We start from the raw sequence: 24,871 nt of genomic DNA, 5'->3' as shown, positions 1-24,871 counted from the left end.
TAGAATTTATAAGATGTCATTGACTTGCAATTAAGTTTTTCATAAACATTAACGTATAAAGCGGTGCTAGACATTGTGACATAGTTACGTCTGAGGTTTGGACTCAGCAGATGGAAGCACATTTCATTAAATATTTTTGGAAATTCAAAAAAAAAAACCAAAAACACAAAACACTGTGAACCAGTGAGAGAGATGTGAACTGTAGGGCGTTTTAGAAAGAACCACACGATCGTGAACACAGTAATAACGGTTTTATTCAAATATAATATAAAATCATATCAATTATACATTTTAATATCAACGCTGTACAAATATCAATTCATGAACAAACATTTGCACATAATTATATGCCCCTGAAATTTTATTTACAAAATGAAAACGAAATGTTGGTATATGTACAAAAAGTGAAAAATAAACATGAATAAAAAAGGCATGAAAACGGCATTCATGAAGCGCTTGGCATTAAATGATGTACATACATACAATATAACTAAGCACTATTCATGATCTTCGGACCATTTCATGGTCTTTTCTATGGTCATTCATTAGGTTTCGTTCTTTCCACTAGGTCAAAATTCATTCGAACAACTAATTAAATCAGCAATAACTCGCATCCATCCCAAACTGCTAATTCCTTCAAATCTTTCATATGAAAAATGCAAGACAGTATTAACTGAGTAAAGTTTGATATCATGAATTGACATTATATGATCCGATCTTTTCATTGTCGCCATAGTCATCATAACCCAAACTTCTGTCCACATCCGGCTGCTGGGAGAAATGTTCTTTGTCATAACCATTCATCTCTTCGGGGCTCTGTTTCAGATTTCGGGATTCTGCTCGACTAAAATCATAATTATTCCATCATTTAATAAAGCAATAGCAGTTTCTTTTGTCATATTAAGGATAACATTTCTTATCGATCAAACATATTTTGCATAGGAGTATTCAAGGGGGCGTGGGCAAGCCCCAAAAGTTCGGTTGATTATTTAGCAAAAACCTGCAATCACTGGATCAAACCCCTTCCAGAATTTATGTTTTAGATCCGCCATTGTTTTGTACACGTCATACATCCGTATTATACAGACAGAAAAAGGAACAGATATGGTGAAACGTCACAAATGTACCACCGTATAAACTTTATAAAAATAGTATATATATATATATAGATATCAAGGGGTGTAAACACAAATGTAAGTAAGCTCTGAAAGGCCCCGACAACAAAAGTAATAAAGTCTACGATAATTGAAAGTTAGCTTAGAACATATTAAAGAAAACAATAATGTTATAAAACATGTTAAACAAGAAACATGTGAGCGATGGATCTCTAGTGATACCCCCTGCTTTCAATCACGATATATGGAATATAAAAAAGTCCTCGGTAAACATGAAATTGTTGTCGAGTTTCTCCGAAAATAGATCCCTTTATATGACATATCTACAGGAAGAATATGTTTAAATTTTAAGCCGCTGTGTAATCTAATCAGTAGTTGCTGAGATAAGTGCGACGGGAAAAAAATTACGGACGGACACACGGACAAGGGTAAAACAGTATACCCCTCTCTTCGGGGAGCGGGGTATAATTATTTCTATTTATAGTAGACTAATTTACAAATCTTTAAAGTTATCTATCTGTGAAATCATAAACCGGATACTGTTTATGAACGAGTTAAATTTGAATACAACCTCGTGTGCTGTTGTCATTAAAAAAAATGGGGCAAACCATAATTTGAAAGACATCAAGGGTTGTAATGTAATGCTTTACAACATACTAGGTCTACTTGTTTCGGTTTTTTTTATCATACATGTACCTGAATCTGCGGTATAAAATGATCAATCCAATGAAGAGTATAATTAACAGGAGTGCCACAGCCACACCAATAACAACGTACATCCAAATTTTCTAGAGAAAATGAAAAAAAAATAGCCGGATGTATGTAACCAAATAATATCAAACACTATTCAAAAAGAAAGAGTAAATCGTTACTGCAAGAGAAAAACATTATATGCATAAACAATACAAGTTTTAGAACGTATGCATGGTGTCATCAAGTTTGGGAGATGCCATGACAGATGTGTTTTCTTAAGTTGTTTATTTCACGTATTATTTTTTTTTTTTTGAGTCGCGGGACGAGTTCATATGGCGCTATATACATACAAACACAATTTTATTCCATTTATTCCAATTATTTAAATCCATTTTACCGTATTTATGGGTATTCTGTGCGAAAAACAATAGAAGCTTACTGATTCTTCTTCTCCAGTTGGAGGCTTGGTGACTATCTTTTCATTCTCATTAACAAGTTTGACATCAGGAAGTTGCTCTTGGAACTTAACACTCATATGTCGGTAAGTTGGTTGGGAAAGATCGTCTTCGTCTACTGGCGTTTGTTCCTTGGTCGGTGAGATACTGTATTGGATCCTCGCTGCAGGCTTACTGTTAGTAGACAAAACTTTTAATCAACGTTATACAAATAAAAAGAGATATATAAAAAGTTCGTGACATCGGCGGTTCAAAAGGAGCTTTCGCGGCTTAAGAAGTTTAGTGATTTGCTAAACGGAAGACATATACATGCATCATCTTTATCTTAAAATGGAAGAGAAACAAAGTTGCTTTTGTATATGTAATTTTAATTAGAGTATGAAATGTGTGCACTTACCCATCGCTTGTTTGGTATCCTTGTAAAATATTCAAATTTCTCACAGGGATTTGCACTCCTAGCCCTAAAATATATTTTAACAATTAAAAAATATATATGCTTTGAACATTTCAAATATGACTTCTTCATGAGCTATCTAGATGGTAGTTTGAAGTGTCTTCATATAGATTTATACATTAATTCTAATAGTTCAAACATTTTTTGCCAAAACAACGACAATGGAATCATGCACAAAACGTATTCTCCCTTACACGTGATACATTATATCACAATCTAACAGCATATAATTTTACGCTGAGATGGACATGCTTGCAGTGACAAAGAAAGAAAATAATGAAATACGTTCTATTTAGATATGTTATTCTGAATAACTTTTTTCAATTCTAAATTATTAATTCTTGTACTTCTTCAATGACTGCATTGGTGTTACCGGTATATATTAGAAAAAGACAAGTACCTTGATTTTCTGACATCCACACCATTCCGAGGACATTCTTCACTTTATTTTTATCAATAGCTGATATTTGTCCAGTAACATCAATATGACGTAACTTCCTTGCTAAACAATCACATGTTTTGCTCCAACTTGGAAGGTTCCGTTTCATGACAGCAATATGTGGTTCCTGTAATGCAGTGTTTGACGAATCGGCATTCAATACCGAAACAACGTACCCTACTTTTGTAGCTCTTTTGTTTCTGAAAAAAAAAAGAAAACTGAATATTTAACGGTATTCTTATGAAGACATGATTTCTTGTTATCTACGGGATAGTCGATGAGCATGCGTGACAAATACTTCCGCGAAATAGAGCTTGGAGTTGAACAAATGAATTTTCCATTAAGCATGCTCATTTGACTACCCCACAGTTAGCACGAAAGGGCCAATTGCATATTTCTAGTTTTAAAGATACTAAAAAAACTAAAAAATAAACTTTAGTAATGAATGTACGCCACGAAAAAAAAATGCCAGCTAATTCTAACTTCTGGATACCTAACACTTGTGTAGTTTCTTTGTTCACATCATCCGTAATACTTTTTGTGTTGGAAACATGTTTACTTTACCTAATGAAAAAACCGAACTCGTAGACAGAAACAACTCTTACATGTTGATATCGGAAACATAATCTGTATTCCATATCTTAACTGTAACTGCTATATCATTGTTCTGTATTTCTGTAGAAAAAAACCTATTATTTCATTGAGATAAACATATATAGAACAAAAATATTTTGTGTGTAAAATATAAAATGTGCACAGAATGTCTTTTATGTTTTTTGGATGTCCAAGGGCTCTGTAAAAACAATTCATTTGTTTCCAGTTATCATCTGGAACAGAGAGACGGACGAACATGCACGTACCTGTCAAATATAACGGATGGTATCACATGATACCTCTCCGCTTCCGTAGTTTTAAAACTTTGATAATGAACGCATCTTTGTTCGAGAGAATAAGAATATAGCTTACAGAAACAAAAATTTATACAACAAAATATAATTATATTAATCCTTGAATCCTACCGCCATTAAAGTCCTTCCACGCCCCAACTATTGATGAGCTAATTGTCTGAATGTGGTCTGCACCAACTCTACCATCGAGGTCTATTTCATACAACCTTTGTACTTCCTCCTCCGTAATATTTTGGTTAAATGCTAAAAGTTTGTTGGCAATTTCGTCCAGTTGGCCAGCCAGATTTGGATTGGGCCACTGTGTTTTGGTGTCAGTGAAAGGCACGGAATACCATATACGTGTTGCAGGATATCTTAAATAAATATACATCAATTTAAACATATAATAATACTAAATGTATAAGTCCATGCCATGCTGTATGTCTAACGCGTTGTTGATAAGTAAATATATACAAAAGTAAAGTTTGTCCGTTACCTTTTTTCAACAGATGGCCTCAATATCTACAGAAAAACGGACCATAACCAGGAATGGAATAAGGGAGGTAACACTTTTTAAAACTATTATTTCGTAGACATTTTCGTCTGCAATGCTATCTCATTGCAGTCATTTTGAAATTGACAATCTTTGTAATATTTTGACACAAAAAGAAATTATACATCGTTTGAGGTCTTTCCTTTTTTTTTCGCTTAGACAAAGTGTAAACGAAACGCCTAGCTCACAATCTGTTCAGTCGTTTGGAGTGAAACAAGAGGTGCCCAGGATCCTGAATGGCTCACCTGGTTATTTTTTTCTTTTAAGGGCAGTAACTTTTACAAGTAGTTTTCCGACAATTTTGACTCAAGAAGACTTTTGTGGGGCTTATTATGTGGATATAAGGATCATTTCATCAATGGAAAGTTTCTTCCTCTCTATTATAGTTTTCAAGATACTGGCTGAAAACTGCTATAAACATAATTTTTCGCCTATCAAGGGCAATAAATCTAACAAGGAGTCGTCCGATAACTTTGATCTCTGCAGACTTTGTAGGCCTTATCATTAGGATCATTTCTGCAATAAAAACTTTGTTCCAATCTTTTATAGTTTTCAAGATATAGGCTCAAAAGTGTAACATAAAAATAAAAAAATCCGTCATTTTTCACCTTTCAAGGGCAATAACAAGGAGTCGTCCAACAAGTTTAATCCAATGCAGATTTTTGTAGGCCTCATCATAAGGATAATTTCGACATTTGAAATAATTTGGCTAAACCTAACGGTTATGGAGATATGTGAGAAAAACTTCTGACTGACCACTTTGTTCTATTTTTAGTAACAGGGCCATGTTTTTCGGTTGATCAAAAATCCCCACAAACGTTCTACGCAGAATACCCTAAGAAATTCATACTAAATTTGATTATAATTGGTCGAGTAATGTGAGAGGAGAAGATTTTTTTTTAAAGAAAAAACATTTAAAAGAACAAAAAAATCTTGAAAAAAGGCAATAACTCCAACATGGCTCAACAGTTACAAACGAAAATTTGGCATAAATTGAGTAAACCTAATGGCTTTGGAGACACATGCAAAAAAACTTCTGTCCGACCCCCATGTTCTATGACAGATCAAAAATGTCCACAACAGTTCTATGCAGAACACCCTAAGGAACACTCATACAAAAGTTTGGTCAGATTGGTCTAGTTGTTCCAAAAGAGAAAAGTTTTGAAAAATTGTTAACGACGACGACGACGGCAGACGCCAAGTGATGCCAATAGTTAAACAGGAAAAAAGAGAATCCTCTTTGACCAAGTCAATATTTGATGTTATATATTTTGCACTTACCCATTTGATGTTAAATAGTTGTTCTTCACAAGGGTTGAACCAGCAACTATATAAAGTCAAATATTTTTTTTTTATTTTGGGCACTTTAGAGAATTACAAACATTAATATTTGAATTTATAAAAATCGAGATCAATTACAGTTTTATATACTATTATTTGGAATAGAGAAATACTGGCGAATTAGACACACAATGTCCTTCCTTAAATTAAATTCATCTGAAATTTCAACGCATTTCTTGTAACCACGAAATGGAAATACCTTTGGAACAATCGGAATGAAACAATCAAATCAATTTTCCGAAAATTTTTCACTTACCGGCTCTTGTGTTTCCCGTGGTACTGTGATTTGAAGTTAATGCTCTCCCTATTTCTTTCAGTTCTCTCAGCATAACATGACCCTGCAGAGTGATATACGGACGTCTAGGGGAATTACAGCCAATACAAACTTTCAGACCCTGATCTGTGTTCAATAGATTTAACCTGTCCAATGGTTTGTTGTTGAGCATTGGAAAATAAACTAAGTCGACTTTCCTGGAATTAGAATGCCCCATAAAATTCGAATACAGGATAACGTAAACTTGTTCGTGGTCGTACATGACATATTTGGTTATTGGTAGTATTTTTTGTAGTTGCTAGTATTCTTAAGCATGACTTTAGTACGCATCTTTTCAAATGACCTTATTCATGTCATAACAATTTCTAAAAATGACGATTTTATTACATATTTTTTGTAGGGAGAAATCAATAGACTTGTCCGTCTATCCTAGCCATAAACACAACTGTTCTGATAATGGCCGTAGAAATAAAGATGAATTAAAATAACATACACTTACCATGGATCAACAGTTGCTTCCAATCGTGCGACTGTAATATCAACTTGACAATTAGCCTTACACATGTTTGAAGCTGAAAATAAAATCAAAGTGATGAATTCAGACCAATTGACATCGACCAAACAAACATAGCACAGTTCGACATTTTTGCATTTCTGTAAAAATCAAAAAACAGTTTCCTAGATAGTCTAACTCAAGATCTGCTATTAAAAACTAATTTTCCATCCCACAGACTACATGTATCATGTCGGCGACTGCTTCTACTACGGCTTACTATCATTGCTGAAAACAATGTACTGGTTTCATGATCATGTTAAATGGGGTCTGATTTTTTTTGTAGTCTTTTTTATTTTCATTTTTGTTTCTGTCAATAAGCATTATCTCATCCTCTCATTCTCGAGTTTAGAATATAATTTTCATGGCTACCCTTGACTGAAAATAAACCTGTCTTTTTTTTTTCTTTTTTTTTTTTTTTTTAAAAATCGAAAATACCAATTTGTTTTACAGATATAATGCATATCTACCATTAAGAGCAGTTAAATAATTCTGACTAAGTTTCTTCTTTACATCCTTTAATATAACCCCTGTATCATTCGACTTATCTAGGGTCAACCTGACACCCTCTGTGTATGGTCGTAGTGGTTTAATGAACACTGTTGCAAGATGGCGTTGTCCATTACTACAACATTTTTGCAGTTCGTCATTGATTACTGAGATAGGCGGAGGGTTATTGGATTTTGGAGTAATTAACTTTCCTCTAGAACTTGCAAGGTATTGTAGGTTTGTCACACGTGTTCTGAAATAATAAAGTTATAGCAGTGCTCGTGAAAATATCGTACCAAACTTGAACGACTTAATGCCAGTAGAAGTTCGATACCCCCAAATCATGTATTCCAAACTGGCACGACTTAATGCCAGTGGAAGTTCGATACCCCCAAATCATGTATTCCAAACTGGAACGACTTAATGCCAGTGGAAGTTCGATACCCCCAAATCATGTATTCCAAACTGGCACGACTTAATGCCAGTAGAAGTTCGATACCCCCAAATCATGTATTCCAAACTGGCACGACTTAATGCCAGTAGAAGTTCGATACCCCCAAATCATGTATTCCAAACTGGAACGACTTAATGCCAGTAGAAGTTCAATACCCTAAATCATGTATTTTTCTTATGCAAAAAGTATCTTCACAGGAAAAAATTGTAACATATCTTTTCATATGTTCAAGAGACATATATTTAAGACCGATATGGAAATACATGGTATTAATTTGTTCCTGTAAAATCACATCGAAACAATTGTTTTCCAAATTATATGAAACCATAATTTTATAATACACTAATTCCCATCGAAGACATACATGTGGTTTTTATTTATCAATAGTTTTCTTTATTTGAAACTCCTAAACATATCGTTATATGTTGTAAAGATACGTTTTTCGTGGCGGTCCGAAAAAATATGGGTTTTAGGTGATTTCAAAGCATATGAAAAACATATGTTGCAACTGATCCTGTGTTGTTTTTTTTTTATATATATAAAGAATAAAATACAGTGTGGAAATTGTTCTTAAAACCAATATCTCACACCAGCGAATGTATACAGCAAGCCGTTAATGCTATCAATGACAATTAAGTACGTACCCATATTTACCAACCATTTGATTTGTTCTAGCAATCAATATGTCGACATCCTTGACATCTGTAAATTAGAAAAAATGTATTGGTATATTATGGCTACTAAAGTATGTCTTAATTGATTTCTTATTGACATTAAACTCATGATTTCAAAATGAATTAATATAGTTCTTACATTCACTCAAACAAGAACAATCATGCTATTGTGTTTACCTGCTCTTGCAGTTTTCCAAGAGTCCTTCAGTCTTGTCTTTATATTTTGTAACTGATCTTCGTGTACGTATCCATTGAGATCGACTTCATACAATGCATTTTTTATATTAACGAAATCGTCTTCGTGATTGGGAAGGATTGGTACATTTGAGTTGGACAACGGATTGTTGTGCAAGTATTTCATCAAGGTTGTAAGAAGTTTGGGGTCTGAACCATTAAAGCAAGGGTTAGCATCAATGCCAACTTCTGTTACTCGAGATCTAAAAAAACATAATTAAATCATAGAACATTGAATTTTAGTTGCAAAACATCGTAATGCCTCCTTACCAATTTACATGAATAGTCATTAGTATGTTAGTTGTTCGTTTTTGACAAATCGGTAAAAGGAAAGCCATATTTTTTATAAGCATACTCTCAACATTTTTTATGCTTATTTATCAAATACTGTTTCTGTATTTTCGTTTCCAAGCAGTCCAATCATACTACAATCTACGATGGGACGGGCAGGTCAGGGGTGGATTCAGGCGGGGGCGTGACGGGCGTGCGCCCCCTAAAATTTTCAAAGCATGGGTTGTCAGGGGTAGATTTAGGCGGTTTTAGGTTGAAACTTTAATTTCTCGCTAATTTTACCACAAAGATATCTACATTGCACCCACTCTAGAAGAATATTTCAATAATTTAATCTAAAAACATTTGTCGCCTCCCTCCGCTCGGCGAAATTTTAACTGTGCGCCCCCCCCCCCCCGATCTAAAATCCTGGATCCGCCCCTGCAGGTGGGTATATTTTTCCTATCTCACACCACTTCTCACCCTTTCTCCCGTCCCTTTCTCCCCTTCGCATTTCTCCCACGCTCTCTCTCCCTGTCTTTCCCAACCCTGTCCTACGTCCCATCTACCAAAAACTTAGATAAAGACCGTTATTAAAAGATACGTGTTATACTTACAAATCAGACGTAAGCATAATTTGGATACTGCTTACATTAATGCTTGGATCACAAGTGTTGTCACCTGGAATGGTTGAAGTATAAAATACACTTTTTGTCACTGACGAGAAATGAATCGGTGATACACTTTAGAGTAATAACCCCTTTTTTTTAAGTATTAAAATAAGTCATCTTTCCATTTCGTATTACATTGATTTATGTTGTTTAGAGAATGAAAAAATAATATTCAAAGAAAATTTAAAAATCAATTCGGATAAATGATACTTAAGGACTGCACAAACAGAATTTCTACTAGAATTCCACAACAAAACGCTTGTGTTATCCACTAGCTCCTGTTGTCTTTTTTTTAACATTTTTATTTTAAAAAATAAAGCTTTTAAATCTTAACATGACCAAACTTATTACTAAGTAAATGTGATTGTGTGGTTGCATCGGATTTCTTATAATAGAATGATAGTATAAAGTTATATTCAAGTAACTATGACTTTAACATTTTTTTACCTATTTCGTTTACAGCTTTGTTGATCAGTAGTTCAATATATGGAATTTCTTCTGGTTTTATAGTGCCATTGAAGAAGATTTTATACCCAGTATCCATGGTTGGTGTCGTTGTTAATGGTTCTGTTGTTTCTACAATTGTCGTTTTGGTTGTTATTTCTTCAGGACTTGTTGTCTTTATTGTTTTGGTTGTACGTATGGTTGAACTTGTAGGATGTGTAGTTGGCGTTGTTGATGTTGTTTTTGGTGTTTTAGTTTGTGTTGTTCTCGGGGCAATAGTTGGTGTTGTGGTTGGTGCAGTTGTTGATGTTGTGGTTGGTGCGGTTGTTGGTGTTGTAGTTGGTGTTGTGGTTGGAAATGTTGTTGGTGTTGTGATTGGTGCTTTTTTTGGTGCTGTTGTTGGGGTTGCGGTTGATGCGGTTGTTGGCGTTGTAGTTTGTGTTGTGGTAGGTGTGGTTGTTGGGGTTGTAGCTGGTATTGTGGTTGGAGTGGTTGTTGGTGTTTTGGTTGGTGTGGATGTTGGGGTTGTAACTGGTATTGTGGTTGGAGTATTTGTTGGTGTGGTTGTTGGGGTTGTAGTTGGTATTGTGGTTGGAGTGGTTGTTGGTGTTGTTGTTGGAGTGGTTGTTTGTGTTGTAGTTGGTATTGTGGTTGTTGTAGTTGTTGTTGTAGTAGGTGTGGTTGTTGTAATTGTAGTTGGTACTGTGGTTGGTGTAGTTGTTGATGTAGTTGGCTTTGTAGTTGGTATAGTCGAAGGTTCAGTTGATGTCGTAGGTTGTGTAGTTGATGTGGTCGACGATGTAGTTTTCGATGTTGTTGTTTGTGTTCTTAACGTTGTTGGTGATGTGGTACTCGGTGTTGTGGTAGGAATACTTGTATATGTTGTCGACGGTGTGGTAGACTGTGTGGTCGTTAGTGTTGTGGTTGGAGTGGTCGTCGATGTTATAGATGATGTTGCTGATGTTGTCGTTGTAGTCGATGTGGTTACCGCAGACAAAGTCGTTGCCTTGATAGTCGTTGGTTTTGGTACACTGCTTGGTATGATATATGGACAGAAATATGCTTTATCACTCAGACAGTAGCATAGCCCAGGTACCCTTGCACCAATACATTTTTCATTTTTATCACACTTAGTTTCTTTACAAAATCCAACTTCATATAACGAGGTCGTTAAAGAAGGATTTGTGGATCGCGTCCTAGTTGTTGTTGGTAGTGCAGTCGTACTTGATGGCGGTTGTGAAATTGAGGACGTTAGCGTAGTTGTTATTGATGTTGTAGTTTGTGTTGAAGAAGTTGTGGTGGTAGATTTGATGGTAGGTGCGGTTGTCAATTTAGGGATTGATGTGCTTGTTTTTGTCGAAGGCGATGTATTGGGTATTGTTGTCGTAGTTGTCGGAGTAGTCTTTGTTGTTGGTACAGACGTTGGCATTATATTGGTTTTAGTATTTGGCATAACGCTTGGCAACACGAAGGGACAAAAATACGCCTTGTCTGTCAAGCAATAACATAATCCAGGGACAGTTGCATTGATACACTTCTTGTTTGCATCACACTTAGTCTCTGTACAAAATCCTACTTCTTGTGCTGGAGTTGAATAAGTCGGTCTACTCGGTTGTGTAGAAAACAATTTGAAAGTACTTTGTGGTGGAAGAGATGGTAAAGCTGTAGTTTTAAGTTTTGTTTTTTCAGTAGTTTTTTGGCCTAATGTCGTCTTCTCACTTTTTAATGTTAACTGGGTTGAATGTGTAGAATGGTAAGTTGTTGGACAGTGACAATTATGGCCATGGTCTAATTCGTGACATGTACATTCTGGTGGACAGGGTTTGTCTGAACACTTTAGTTCTTCAGTTTCACAGTACCTTCCCGTAAAACCACTTCTACAACAACATGCCTGATTGAAACACTGTCCATCATTTTTGCACGTTAAGCTCGGAGGGCACTCTTTGTCTATGTAATTCGGAATGTCACGATTTGTACAATTATTGCCCGACCAACCAGCTCTACAGACTTTTTGGCCTGTTTTGGGATCGCAGTAAAAATGTCCGTTTGCACAGTCATCAAATTCTCTACAAAACTTTTTACACTTTGGTCCATAATAGTTCTTTGGGCAAGAGTTCTGAATGCTTGAGTCAACCAATAAAGTGGAACAGTCTGATCCCGTAAAGCCAGGATTACAGACACAGATCGGTCCGAACACGTCACGCATACACGTTCCATTGACACATGATGAACATGTTTCTTGTTGGGGTGTTGTCGTTTGTGGAGGGCTGATTTGACAATATTCTCCACTAAACCCATCTAAACAAGTACAACTGAAGGACCCTATTTGATCGTTACAAATGCCATTGTTCAGGCATGGTCGACTCAAGCATTCCAATACTTCACTTTCGCACAAGATTCCAGTATATCCAACAGGGCACGAGCATTTAACATCAATACATGTGCCGCTATTTCTACAGCCATTGTTCTTGCACGTCAGTAAAGTATCACTAAAATGTTGTCCAAGTGAGTATTGTTCCAGTAATACATTGTGAAACTGCAAATGGATGATATCATTGTTAGAAATGTGTAGGTTTTCTATTTACAGCTCAGGCGTGAAATTGCTTACTTACATTAAAAATTCACGCTTGACTATATTTGTTATCTTAGTCTAAGATATCGCAGATGCTTATCAAAGTTTTTTTTTTAATTTTAAGCATGATTGACATGTTGCACTATTAACCTAACTTGTTATAACGCCTTTGTTTGATTAAGAACGATCTAATTTTGTTGAGATAATTGTGGTTAGCCATTTTTGTATAACTAAAATCTGATAAAATGTTGGTAACTTGATATTTAAGCGAAACACAAAAAAAGTAAATCGAACAAACAAGTAATAAATATACAAATTAAAAAACGAATAGTTTATTAGAAATATTTTATTACATCGCTAACCCAATACTGACTTGAGCACTCAGTACCATAAAATGAAAGTTACTATATGACTTATTCTGGAGTTCTCTGAGGTTGACAGCTGTACCATTTTGTCTATTAACTTCAGTAACAAAGAGAGGACGATAGCCAAATCGTAGGCAAAATACTTTATTCCAATCACCCTTGAAAAATATAGCATGGTCTAATGCGTCTTCGTATTATCCCTGTACCACAGAGGCTTACTCCCACTATCAAACACGCAGCCCGACTAGTAAATACATGTAACACGAATACTAGTAGGGCTGCATATTTGATAGTGGTAACAAGCCTCTGTTCCTGTACTATTCAAGTGGCGTATCAGGAGAATCCAGTGATGGATCCCATCCCCTTTTTGTAATTTTTTTTGTTTCGTGTAAAATTTGAGCAAATTGGGCAAATAGTAGCCTAGAACTCCCTTTTAGAAATCTTTGGATCCACGCCTATAAATATTCGACTAAACATGCGTTCTCTTCACTATAGATGTTAACCGCGCAGAGAAACACGAAAGACAGTTACATGCATCTATAGGTGTGAGATACGACCAAGAACTGAGCACAAATGCATTAGTTGTTTACTCTTAAAACTGATATCATTTTTCGTTTTGTTTAACTTTATACTTTTGTTTTTTTTTTTTTAGATTATAATTACTTGATAAAAAATACGAATATTTTATTACTTCCCACTGAATCAGTGTTTGCTTTTTCTGCTCTTTCCTGGAAACCACTAAATATTTTATAAATGACGAAATTGATTTTTGACTGCTTGGAAGCCCATGGTATTAAGAGACTGTCCATGTAAAAATCATGCAGAATCTATGATATGGTTGACACATGGTAAATTTTATTCCACTGAATTTTTTGTCCCAATGTAATGTTTATATCATATGAATGTCGAATAGTAAAAAGATAAATTAGATGCGACGATGGACGGCTCGGAGAACGATTTTAATGTTCCCTAATAAAGCAACCAAATTTTGCACCAAAATAAATAGTTATCTCTATTTTTCAATGATTTCTATGTATTTTTTTCTCTTTAACCGTTGAACTTAATCAAAAACCAACATTCAGCTTTGAGAAAGGATGCATTTATCATATGAAATGGGGGAATTTTTTTAACAAAATTTGTCATGTGCAACACCTGCCTGGACACCCTCTATATACCATGATGTTTATTTTCAGCCGTCAAAAAAAATTCTGAGAATTAGATTCCTCGTGCCTTGACAGCAAAGAATATCGAACAAAATGCAATTACTATTGCATTACATTAGAAATACAGAGTACATCTAAATCTCATTTTTTAACTTGCAATCAATGTTCAGACACAACATTTCTCTTTTATATACACTATACACCAATTCTTTGCTTCATTTGGACTGAAGCTTTTTTGGTTTAAGAAATCTAAAAAGAATTATGGAACGATTCGACGTACTTACACTACAGTGCAGCTTAAAATGACATTTAATTTCGTTTGTAATTAACAAAGCCATACCTGACAAGAAACCAGTATAAATAGAAATATCCTAATCATGGTCCTATAGAACCTTCAAAGTCCTCTTACATTAAATTCATAAATATTACTGTTGAGAGATGCTACCTTTTAAAATACTAAAAATGATCCCACTCCTTATTATTCATAGTAACCTATTTTGAAATGGATTAGTACTATCAGTTTCACCTGAGGAAAACGCCCAGGGATGGAGTTATGATGTTTATCTGTGTTGCGTTAGGTCTCGCGCCAACGAGGACGGGCTTTTACAATGTTTGGACCAAACAAATCACAGATGGTTCTCCCATTTGTAAACATCTCTATGCAGTGTTGGTTATTCATATTAAATATTGATTTTATAATAGGTTGGGGTCACTTACCAAGTCGCATTTTTGAAATAAGTACATGTTATCTATGAAATTAGTTAAATTTTCGTATTAGTAGGAAGGGGTTTATTTATAAATTCGTTTATAAGTAAACCTGATAGTTATGAACGAATTAAAGTTGCAGGTAGCATCTGAAAGGGTCTAATGTACGTTGTTTTGATGACGAACAGATAAAGCTTTTGTCGTGTAGGGCGCTTGTGCTACAAGAACAATCCAGAAGACAACACCAGTTCTTGGATTATAAATGTCACCATAAATTTGGTGTACGTACTACTAAAACATTGTACAGAATTTTGTTTTTGTTTTATATTTGTTTGGTTTTGGGGTTTTTTGTTGTTTTTTTTTTTTTTGGTATTGCATCTGCGCTTTTCGTTGCCTCTTGATTTGGAGAGTTGGAATATGGAATTTCAAGCTGATTTTGTTCAACAATTACTTCACTAGTTACCTAAAAGACTTCGTAAAACTGTAAAATAATGATGAAAATAAAGATTTGCAAGTAACCCCTTTTTATTGCAAGTCAAAATGTGGATCATCATTTATCCAAGTTTCAGAGTAAATAAACCCCAGGGTTTATTACTTGTTAATTTTGGAATTAAAATTTAAACTAAAGATATCTTATTCATATAGTTTGTCCATTTTATAACTGGTATTCATTCTTTGGTTGTTCATTACAAGGGTATGATCTTTATGATTAATGGTACGCGAAGCAATTACATACATATTTACACCTCCTAAAAATATACACCTGTTGTCATCAACATTATCATTTCCATGTGCATTTGTAATTTGTTTTCATTATTAGTGATTTTTCATACAGATGAACTCATTTTATACATATATTGATTTAAGTAGCAGTTTTTATAAAAATCAGACAGGTCATTCATGCATGTCAAAAAAACCATCAAATTCAGTTTTATTTCTTGCTCTGAAACCGTTCAAGATCACATAACCAGTACATGTTTTAGTTTTTCATTTTGGGGGTTGCGCTTTTGAGAAAAAAAAATATATAGATTGTACATGAAATGAGCACATTGCAAGAGTTATTGTTCTTGATTTGGTTGATTTTAGTGGTAATTTAAAGTGTAGTTTTCTCAGAAGTACAATTCTAGATACAGAAAGAACTATTATCACAAAAATATTGCATATGTAGACCAAAAAAGAATCGTCTGATCCATGGGTTTTTCTACACCATGAATTACTTTACCATGGGTAATGTCTGAATTTTATATGGACTGGTACTTAATCATTAATTTACTACTAATTTACTATAGTTTTTTGTTACGTTACATTATTTCAATCGGTCATCAACCTCCTCAGCAAAAGTATATTCGACTTTTTCAGGGCTAGTGCATAGCTAATAAGTGAGAGAAGTAATTAATAGGTAATTAAGAAGCGGTTATTAGGTCTGACGTAGTAGATTGTTTTTCCGTTAGGGTACTACCATTTGATTTTTTATGGGGTGGGGGCTAAGAAAAAAAGCGGGATCTATCACTGTCCTTATATTTTTTGTTTGTATTGAAAAAAAATTTGGCGCTTCGCGGCGAAGAATAAAAGGAAGAGGTACTAATTTTTTTTTCAAAATGAAATGACAGGATAGAAAATTTATCATAGCCCCTGTAAAAATCAGTTGGTTGCTCCCTTAGATGATATCCATATTACCCCGCGGGAATTGATTTTCCAAAGTCCTGCACTAGGCGTCTTATATGCATTTCCAACGTTTGATTTCTATAACTTTCCAGTCGTATAGGGAGTATTTTACGACCACGGTTAGTTGGGAAGCTTTAAGTTCGATGTTGCAACTTTTGACCTCAACTATTACTCTATTATCTTGACTGAGTGTGTTATTTCCCTGCTTTTCTAATATCGTATTAGAATCAAAAGAGGGACTGCAGTTTGAAAATATATTCATGAAATCAACAGAGTAGATCATTCGCCATATATATAGTTAAACTACTTCCAAAATAAGACCTTGTCTCCGATCTCCTGCGGTAACCAATAGTTAGAAGTGCGTTTGGTGGTGCAAGTTAAAACCAAAGCGTCATTGATCTTTAAACTTACAAAAGACAAATCAGTGGTTGTCCTCAGTACTGTAAACACGAAGCTGGAATGCAGAATCCTATTTAAACATTTTGGGTCATTTGTGTCTTTTTCCCACAATGTACGTTATTGCCAACAAACCTTTTTTCCGAACACTTGACCAGGTAATGTGATTACTAAAATTAAAAAGTTTTTAGTAAATCGGTTAATCGGTACCACCAAAATCACAAGCATTTAACATTTAACACACAAAGTAAAAGTATTCCAGTTTTCAGAGAGTCGATAGTAAATTAGTCCATCTTTTTGTACGCAGGTCCACATCTTTGTATGAAAATGTATGTTAATATATTTAATTTATACAAAAACTTAAGAATTAATTTCTATATAACGGAATTTTCAGGGTGATGACTGTTAATCGCACGTTAATAGGTTAATAGGCGCCCAGCAATACAACACATATTTCATGCAAATTACTTATTGACCTGTTATTTTATTGTAATTCAGCAGCTTTTGGCTATAAGACGGAAGAAATAGGTTCTTACACTCGTTATTTATTGAAGACCTGGGATTTCTTCCACTCGTGTCAGACATTCTTCGTCTTTTCATTTGTTCCGCAACGTTCCAGTCGTCAAGAGACGGAATTTCTCATACTCGTGGAAGAAATCCAAGATCTTTAATAGAGAATGTTGTAAGAATCTATTATTCTCCGCCAAGCGCACGGTATTTTGGGATAGAATTACGACTGGTTTGCTCGGAGTTGGTATAGTTTGTCCGAATGGTATGTCATGCTTACCTGCTGGTTATTGCTTTTGCATGTTAGATAGGCAATAAATATCGGGTTCTACATTTCTGAGAAGCGGAGTGTTTTCTATTGGTCAACCGTTCTTGTTCTGAAATTTCTTTAAATGACGTTAAACCACAATCAGTTAATTAATCATACTGAAAGTCATGATTGTGTGTACTTCAATTTGTTCATTTTTTCCCCTTTTTTTCTTGGACCTTTTGCCTTTTAAGTATCTGGTTATGTTTGGTAAAGTAGGCTAGCTGAATTCAAGAATATGCAATATTTGAATATCTTTTTTGCTTTGTTTGTTTGATGTGGTTGGCATTGATTTCTCACACTAGTCGTGAAATTAACATAACAGTGATAAAACAGAACTGCTTTGTTAGATGGAGATAATTCAAAAAACATTTTGTTAAGCAGTGTTTTTGTACCATCCTATGTTGCGTTCACTTTGTTAAATGACTTCTAGATTTTTTTGCTGTGATGCACATATAGCTTTATTCAAACGGGCAAACAAATATTGTAGTTATAGGCGGTATTCAATTCTTATCATAAAATTAAGAGTTTAATTTTGATAAATCTTTATGTTTAGGCTCAATTTCGGTAATCTGTAAATGTTAGGAAGAAAATATGACGTGATTAATATCTTTGTCCACTTATCAATACTGATTTCCGTCTCCACCAAAGCAGCAATAGGTGTATATAGGTGTGACTTGCTTGATCTGAGAAGCTTGGAATGTGACATGAGTTATTTGTAATTTTTTAAACTTCGACGAAACCAGTATTGAAGGATTGACAGCGATATGGATTTTGATGAAAGCGTTTTAATACAACCCACTTAGTCATATACAGTTATGATGTTTTAATTGGGATTTTTGTCGTTTTAAAATTATTACCACATACACAGGCAAAACTTATATTTCACATGATTATAACATGGATTTTGCATGATTGTCACTGAATAGAGTAAACATAATTTGGAACAGGGTTAATGTGAAATCCTACTAATCCAGCCTTCACCTGAATTCGCATGTGAACTTAGTACATGAAATTCATGTTCAGTGAGTTTTTTTTTAGTTTCACGTGAACAATATTTGCATCTGCACTTCGATAAATAGATAACATGATTTATCCTGCAATGAGGTTATTTGTTAAACGAATAAAGGTATACGGTTATTTTTTTTTTGCTGTATCCGTACATTAGCAGGTTATCGACTTTCTGGCTCCTCCCACTCACGTGATTGGCGAAACTACTTTTTTCTGGTATGCGTAAATTAATCGTGGCTACGGTGGCAGAATGCAGCCATGAAAAAAAAATATTATGTTGTTCCCTCAAGAAAGTTTGTAGTTCGAACAAGATAAGTTTCTCGTTCCCTCAAGAAAATATGTTGTCCCCTCAAGATACTACTTCGTTCCCACAAGATACATATATCGTTCCCTCAAGATATTATGTCGTTCCCACAAGATAACTATATCGTACCCACAAGATAATATATGTCATTGCCACAAGGTAAATATCTCGTTCCCACAAGATAGATATCTCGTTTCCACAACATAATCTATATTACGTTGTTCACTCCAGATAATATGTCGTTCCCATAAGAAAATATCTCGTTCCCACAACATATTTATAATTCCATACAGACAACTCTCATTCTGCACAAGGGGATTACGCAGTCAAGACGTAATGGTCACAGTGACTTAAATAGATTGATTCCGAAAAGGTAAAGCGCCTCTTAACGCACACTAGCTCACTATTCCCTAACCCCCAAACATTAAAATCTATCGCTGGTTCAAATTTCAGACAAAAAATGTAACTCTTATTGGAGTTAGGGTCCTTGAAAGTGTCATGTTTTGTGTGTGAATTTTTCCAGTTTTTCCTTATTATTTAGAAAACGGAAGCAGATTGGTGTTCAAATAACATTTGAAAATTGTTGAGCATTGTAAGATCTATTCCTGGTGCATTTTCCAGAAATATGTGTTGACCCTTCTTGGAGCTGCGACCATTGAAAGAGTAATTCTTGGTAATTTTTCCAGTTATAGCAGATTATTAAGAAAACAATGACGGACTGATAATTAATGTAATTGAGAAAAATGGTTGAAATAATAAGGTATATCATTTGTTAAAATTTCAGAAAAATTTGTTGATCCTTTTTAGAGTAATAGCTCATAAAAGTGTCATTTTGCTGATTATTTCGGAAATAATAGCAGATTAATTGAATGTAAATAGGAAAAAAATAATTAAAAGCTTAATCAAATAAGATCTATTCTTCATGCAAATTTGCATAAGTATTTGACCATTTGTAGTTTATGCATGTGTTTAACAAGGTGAGCGATTCAGCTCTCTAGAACCTTTAGTATATGACGTTGAAAAACACACCTATCTCAACTATAAATGACCATTGTAAGCAATCAAAACTGTGATTATGTGAAAGCTATATACTGTTGGAATATGTAATAAGTTCTGAATATTTGTCACAAATGGTACTTCTTATTCTTTATAATCAATTAAACTTTCCAAAAACCCGTAAAAAAACGTCAAAATTCCTTATGTCAGGTGTAACACAGAGTAGGTTCAAAAAAGCTAAAATAGTGAATTGCGTATTGCAGAGGGTATCAAATTTGCCAAATTTTGCATGGAAGAATAATTTCATATGTTCTTTTTGAGATAATTATCAAAATTGCGTTAATTTTAGGCAAAAAAAAATGATTCAATGCAAAAATGAAAGTGTTTGTAAATGGTCAGATTTCTAAGAGCGTTCAGTAATCATATTCTGTCATTAATGTAAGAACTTATTTACACAATATTCTTTTCCGATTAATATTTCCTAAAAATGTACATACTTTCAGCAATTCTACGTCGGCATTTGATGAAATTTCCAGTACAAACAGAAAAGTTACATCTTTTTTGAAAACGTCTAGCGAAATGTCGGATGTCAATATTTTCCGGGTAATTCGTTGAAAAAATGTCATGCTCCAACGCAATTCTACAATCCATTGGCAATTTCTTCTATGAAATAATGATACTTTGTAATTGTACATACGCTTAGAAATACACATATTTCATTTATTATGGTTTAAACCATTTAAAACGGATAAAATTCGACCAAAACAAATGTCTAGCGATTTGTCGAACTTTTACTTTTTGAACGTTTGGAACGTTTTCCGTCGATCGGGTAATGTAGAAATAGATATCATGAATTTCCGCTTAAGATAACAAGAACTAGACACTTATACGCATCTCTGCAATTACATCATGCAACTGAAAGAGACAAAAAAATCGAAATCAAAGGGATATAAAAAGACCAAGAGTATCTGTATTTTGTGTTAATAACAAACGTAAGAATAAACCAAAAAAAAGAATAAAACAAAGGGGGTTTTTAACGTCCTTGACTACCCTGTCGGGTCTCGCACGGACGGCCCAATTTGGTGGGCTTTAAATAATTTTGCTATTTATTTAAATTGTATTTTTAACCAAAAAAAAGTTGTTTAAAAAGTATAGGAAAAAGGTAATATAAATTATGAATAGCTGAATGAAATGTTAGATATTAAATAGTAAATAGTAAAAATAAAATTTGAAAATGGACCATGTAAAGGAGGAAAATGCCAAGTTGGATGGAGAAAAGCCAAGGATAACCAGTCGGACCCAGAAGGCAGGGGAGACCTGTGTGATTTAGATTGCCAAAAAGTGTATGCGTTTTAGCGTCAAATAGGTGTGGTTTAGTGAATATCCAGAGGTGAAGTGCAAATTTAATAATTGATAATGTTGGAGTTTCAGTTACAAAAGGTGTATGCTTTTTTAGAATGCCGAAAAATTTATGCCGAGCCCGAAAGTGTATGTAAATTTAGACTGTCTTGTCTAGCCGGGCGTATTTCCCAGATTTTACCGTGCTAGCACACGACGTTAGTACGCAGTTTTACTAACGCCACACAGGACCGTTCAAGCTCATGCTTCTGGTGAATGGGTTGACCAATTTTTTTTTATAAGTTTGAAAACTGGATTGATTATCATTGGTTAGATTGGTCAACTTTTAGAATTTAACAAGTGTAAAATGAAAATCCAAAATTTACACGTGGACCTAAGAATGACCAAAAGTTTAGCCATAGAAGCAAATAAAAAATGTATTTATAAGCCAAAGTAGTAAAATAAGGAAAATTTAAAAAAAAAATATTATTTGGGAGTTTAAGCATGTGCACACGATTCACAGAAGTAAAAAAAATAATAACAGTAAAAAATAAATAAATAAAATGAGAGATTATGTGTATAAATATATTGCATAGTGGAACCATATCAGGTGATTAATTTTATTTTAATTCAATTCTATATTATTTTGGTTTTTTTTATTGAAAAAGATTAGAATAAATTGTTATATAGTTTACTGGAATTCGATCGGAGTAGAATGACTGAAACGCAAAATAGGGCTGATAGAACTTTAAAAATGTATAGAAAAGCAGAATGCTAATAGATCAAATGAATGCAGAAAAGGGAGTCATGAATATTTTTTATTTTGGAAAACGCAAATGAGCTAGTGAAAAAATAAATCAATGAGCGGCTATCTGATGGATGTTGATGAAAGCCCGATTTTCTGTTAGATAGAAAGCTCTTTCAATCGAAATACTAAGTTGTGAAAGATCCAAATTCTGTATTGGTACATGTAACATAAAATCAAACATGTATATCAAAATGCACATTTTAACTTATCGCAGGAGAAAGTTGCTATGTTCCCTCTCTAGACAGACAGAGTGTGCATATGTGTGGCGGTTGCATTCCATGCTGTAGTGCACATGCATGTGCAAATTTAATTTATCAGTAGTTCTGTTAATCAAATTAATTAATCTTTTCGATTTTTTAAGAAATGTTCAAGATGTTTTAATTGCTACCAATAAAAAATTATTGTATATTTTGCTTTACTGTACCCAAAAAGTCCAGCGCCGATGTAAACATATCAATATTTCTTTTTCAGATTTTTCCTAGAATATGGAAAAATGGTGGCTTCCATCTCTGTATTCCTATTTCAGACACGGATATTCTTACTCAGAAATGAAGCTTTTACTTCAGGATAAACATGATATGTGTATTAATACACGGCATTTACGTCGAATTACAAATTCTATTGGGCTTTATATACGCAAACAATCAAGTATAGAAAGATGCTATGATTTTATTCAATCGTTTCTGACAAAGACAAATGGATCACATGGATATTGCTTTGTTCATCAACAGTGTATAAAGAGAAAACTTCGTGATTAGTATGGAGAACGTTCGTGTTATTCTGAAAGCTTTGGCTAGGCAAGGTGTTGAATTTAGGAAAAGACGCAAGTTAAAACGCAGAGCGTACATATCTTGTGGACCCAACAGCATTTGGCATATAGACGGGTACGATAAACTCAAACCTTTCGGCATAACCATTCACGGATGTATAGATGTTTTTTCTAGAAAACTTATATGGTTGAAGGCTGGAATAACGAACAATGACCCAAAAGTTATAGCAGGATGCTATATCGAAGATGTCGTAGGACTGGGAGGTTGCCCGAAATCGGTCAGAAGTGACTTTGGAACAGAAAATAAGTTTGTTGAACATATGCAGCGATTCTTCCACCGAAATAGTATCCATTCAGTTAAGTGCTATATGTACGGCTCAAGTACACACAATCAGAGAATTGAATCACTGTGGGCAATGTTCCGCAAACAGTGTGCGGAGTTTTGGATAAATCTGTTCAAACTGCTGAAACATTACAATCTTTTCAACGGATCAATCTTGGACGTCAACGTAATTCAATTCTGTTCTATGGAGCTTATTCAGGTATGTCTAAATCTTAGTTCTCACAAGTTCTAAAAGTTTTCACGAGTGCAAGAGAAATCCCATTTCTAGATGATCCTAGATACATTTTCTATAATGTTTTATGGGGGTACATGCTGGTCATGATTGTAAATGATTTGTCTACCTCCCGTGCACAATATAACGTCTCCTTCATAGTTTATTTAACACATAATAGACCATTTTGTGGTAAGTTGATGAGAATGCTCAATATACACTTCCACGAGGTAGGGCTTGGGTAGAACAAAAAAAATTTCCTGGCAGAAGTGTATATTGAGCATGCTCTACGCATGCTCATCGACTAACCCATTGTTAGCGATAAATTATACGAAACACGTTTCAACTCTTACGTGACAAAATAATGATTTTTTTTTTCTTCGCTTCGTTTCGCAATTTATAGATTTCGTTTCGCATTTTATAGCTACCCCCAGCGGATTAGGAAATTAGTAATCTGATTATTGATAATATTTGCTTATTTTTTCTAGAAAGATATAAAAGCTTTTGTATCGGATTGGAATCAGCACAAAAATAAGGCACAACTCATCAACAGCCGCACCTTCAGGGAGGCCATACCTATTACACAGAATGCCAGCGATTATATCCATAAAGTAAATGAAGACGAAGTCGACGTTTGTTTGAATGAATGTTCTTTTAACAATGATCGTGTATGCGACGTTGACATATATGATTTTTGTAACAATATATTAGAGGAGAAAGGATGGATAAGAAACGATGGTCCTTATTCCAATGTTGATTTATATATCGCCTTACGAAATTGTATATCTCATGTATTACATTGATTATATAAAGGAGGCATTTTTTGAAGCGAGAGAAAATAAAATTGGTATGAATGCCCTTGTTAATAAGAATTTCAACCAAAAAATCACTTCTAATTGGCGTTATTTGTCTTATTTTATTTTATTTTATTGGTTGGTTCATTTGTTTATTTATCTCCCCAATCTTTGTTGTAGGATATATATATTTTTCGGTATGTTTGTTCGACCGTCACACCTATGTTAAGCTTTGCATTTCAGTTGATTTCTCTGGAGCTGTAAGTCTGATCTTGATGAAAATTTGTACACTTATTCATCATGACAATGACAAATGAAATGCATAAAGGTTAGGGGGTTTCCACAAATAAGTGCCGAGCGGAACATCCGTGTCTTAGAGACTCATTGTCTTGTTTCTATATTCACTCCATGGGAATTTGAACAATTGAAAATGTGAGCATATGTTGTATCTATGATTGAACGGTAAGTAGATATTCAGGTAAAAAAAAAATTTGCAGACGAGTATGGAAAAGATGCAAAATTTCCTTTCAGCAAGTTTTATCCTCTTTCTGACTGACCAAGTATACATGTACTTCCACCACTGTGGTTGCTAAGGTATGGAAAATCAATCATGCTAT

General features: G+C 34.3%; 1 protein-coding gene across 1 annotated transcript; it reads right to left on the bottom strand.

Annotated features, from left to right (window-relative positions):
* Positions 1-232: 232 nt before the first annotated feature.
* Positions 233-14,536, bottom strand: LOC148629155 (uncharacterized). The gene is made up of 16 exons (XM_088545351.1): positions 14,441-14,536; positions 10,004-12,536; positions 9,503-9,566; positions 8,559-8,818; positions 8,352-8,409; positions 7,235-7,506; positions 6,711-6,783; positions 6,194-6,408; positions 5,878-5,923; positions 4,176-4,417; positions 3,762-3,831; positions 3,118-3,356; positions 2,661-2,724; positions 2,248-2,437; positions 1,812-1,903; positions 233-844 (listed from the first exon to the last, which is right to left on the bottom strand). Exons 1-16 carry the CDS (start codon positions 14,477-14,479, stop codon positions 691-693), a joined length of 4,611 nt encoding a protein of 1,536 aa, XP_088401477.1. The 5' UTR covers positions 14,480-14,536; the 3' UTR covers positions 233-690.
* Between the last annotated feature and the right edge of the window lie 10,335 nt (positions 14,537-24,871).

This window comes from Perna viridis, chromosome 1, assembly GCF_037379345.1.
Source record: "Perna viridis isolate PV_CMFRI_1.1 ecotype Kerala chromosome 1, ASM3737934v1, whole genome shotgun sequence".
Classification (NCBI taxonomy): Eukaryota; Metazoa; Mollusca; class Bivalvia; order Mytilida; family Mytilidae; genus Perna; species Perna viridis.
This window is presented reverse-complemented; position numbering and strand designations above follow the sequence as displayed.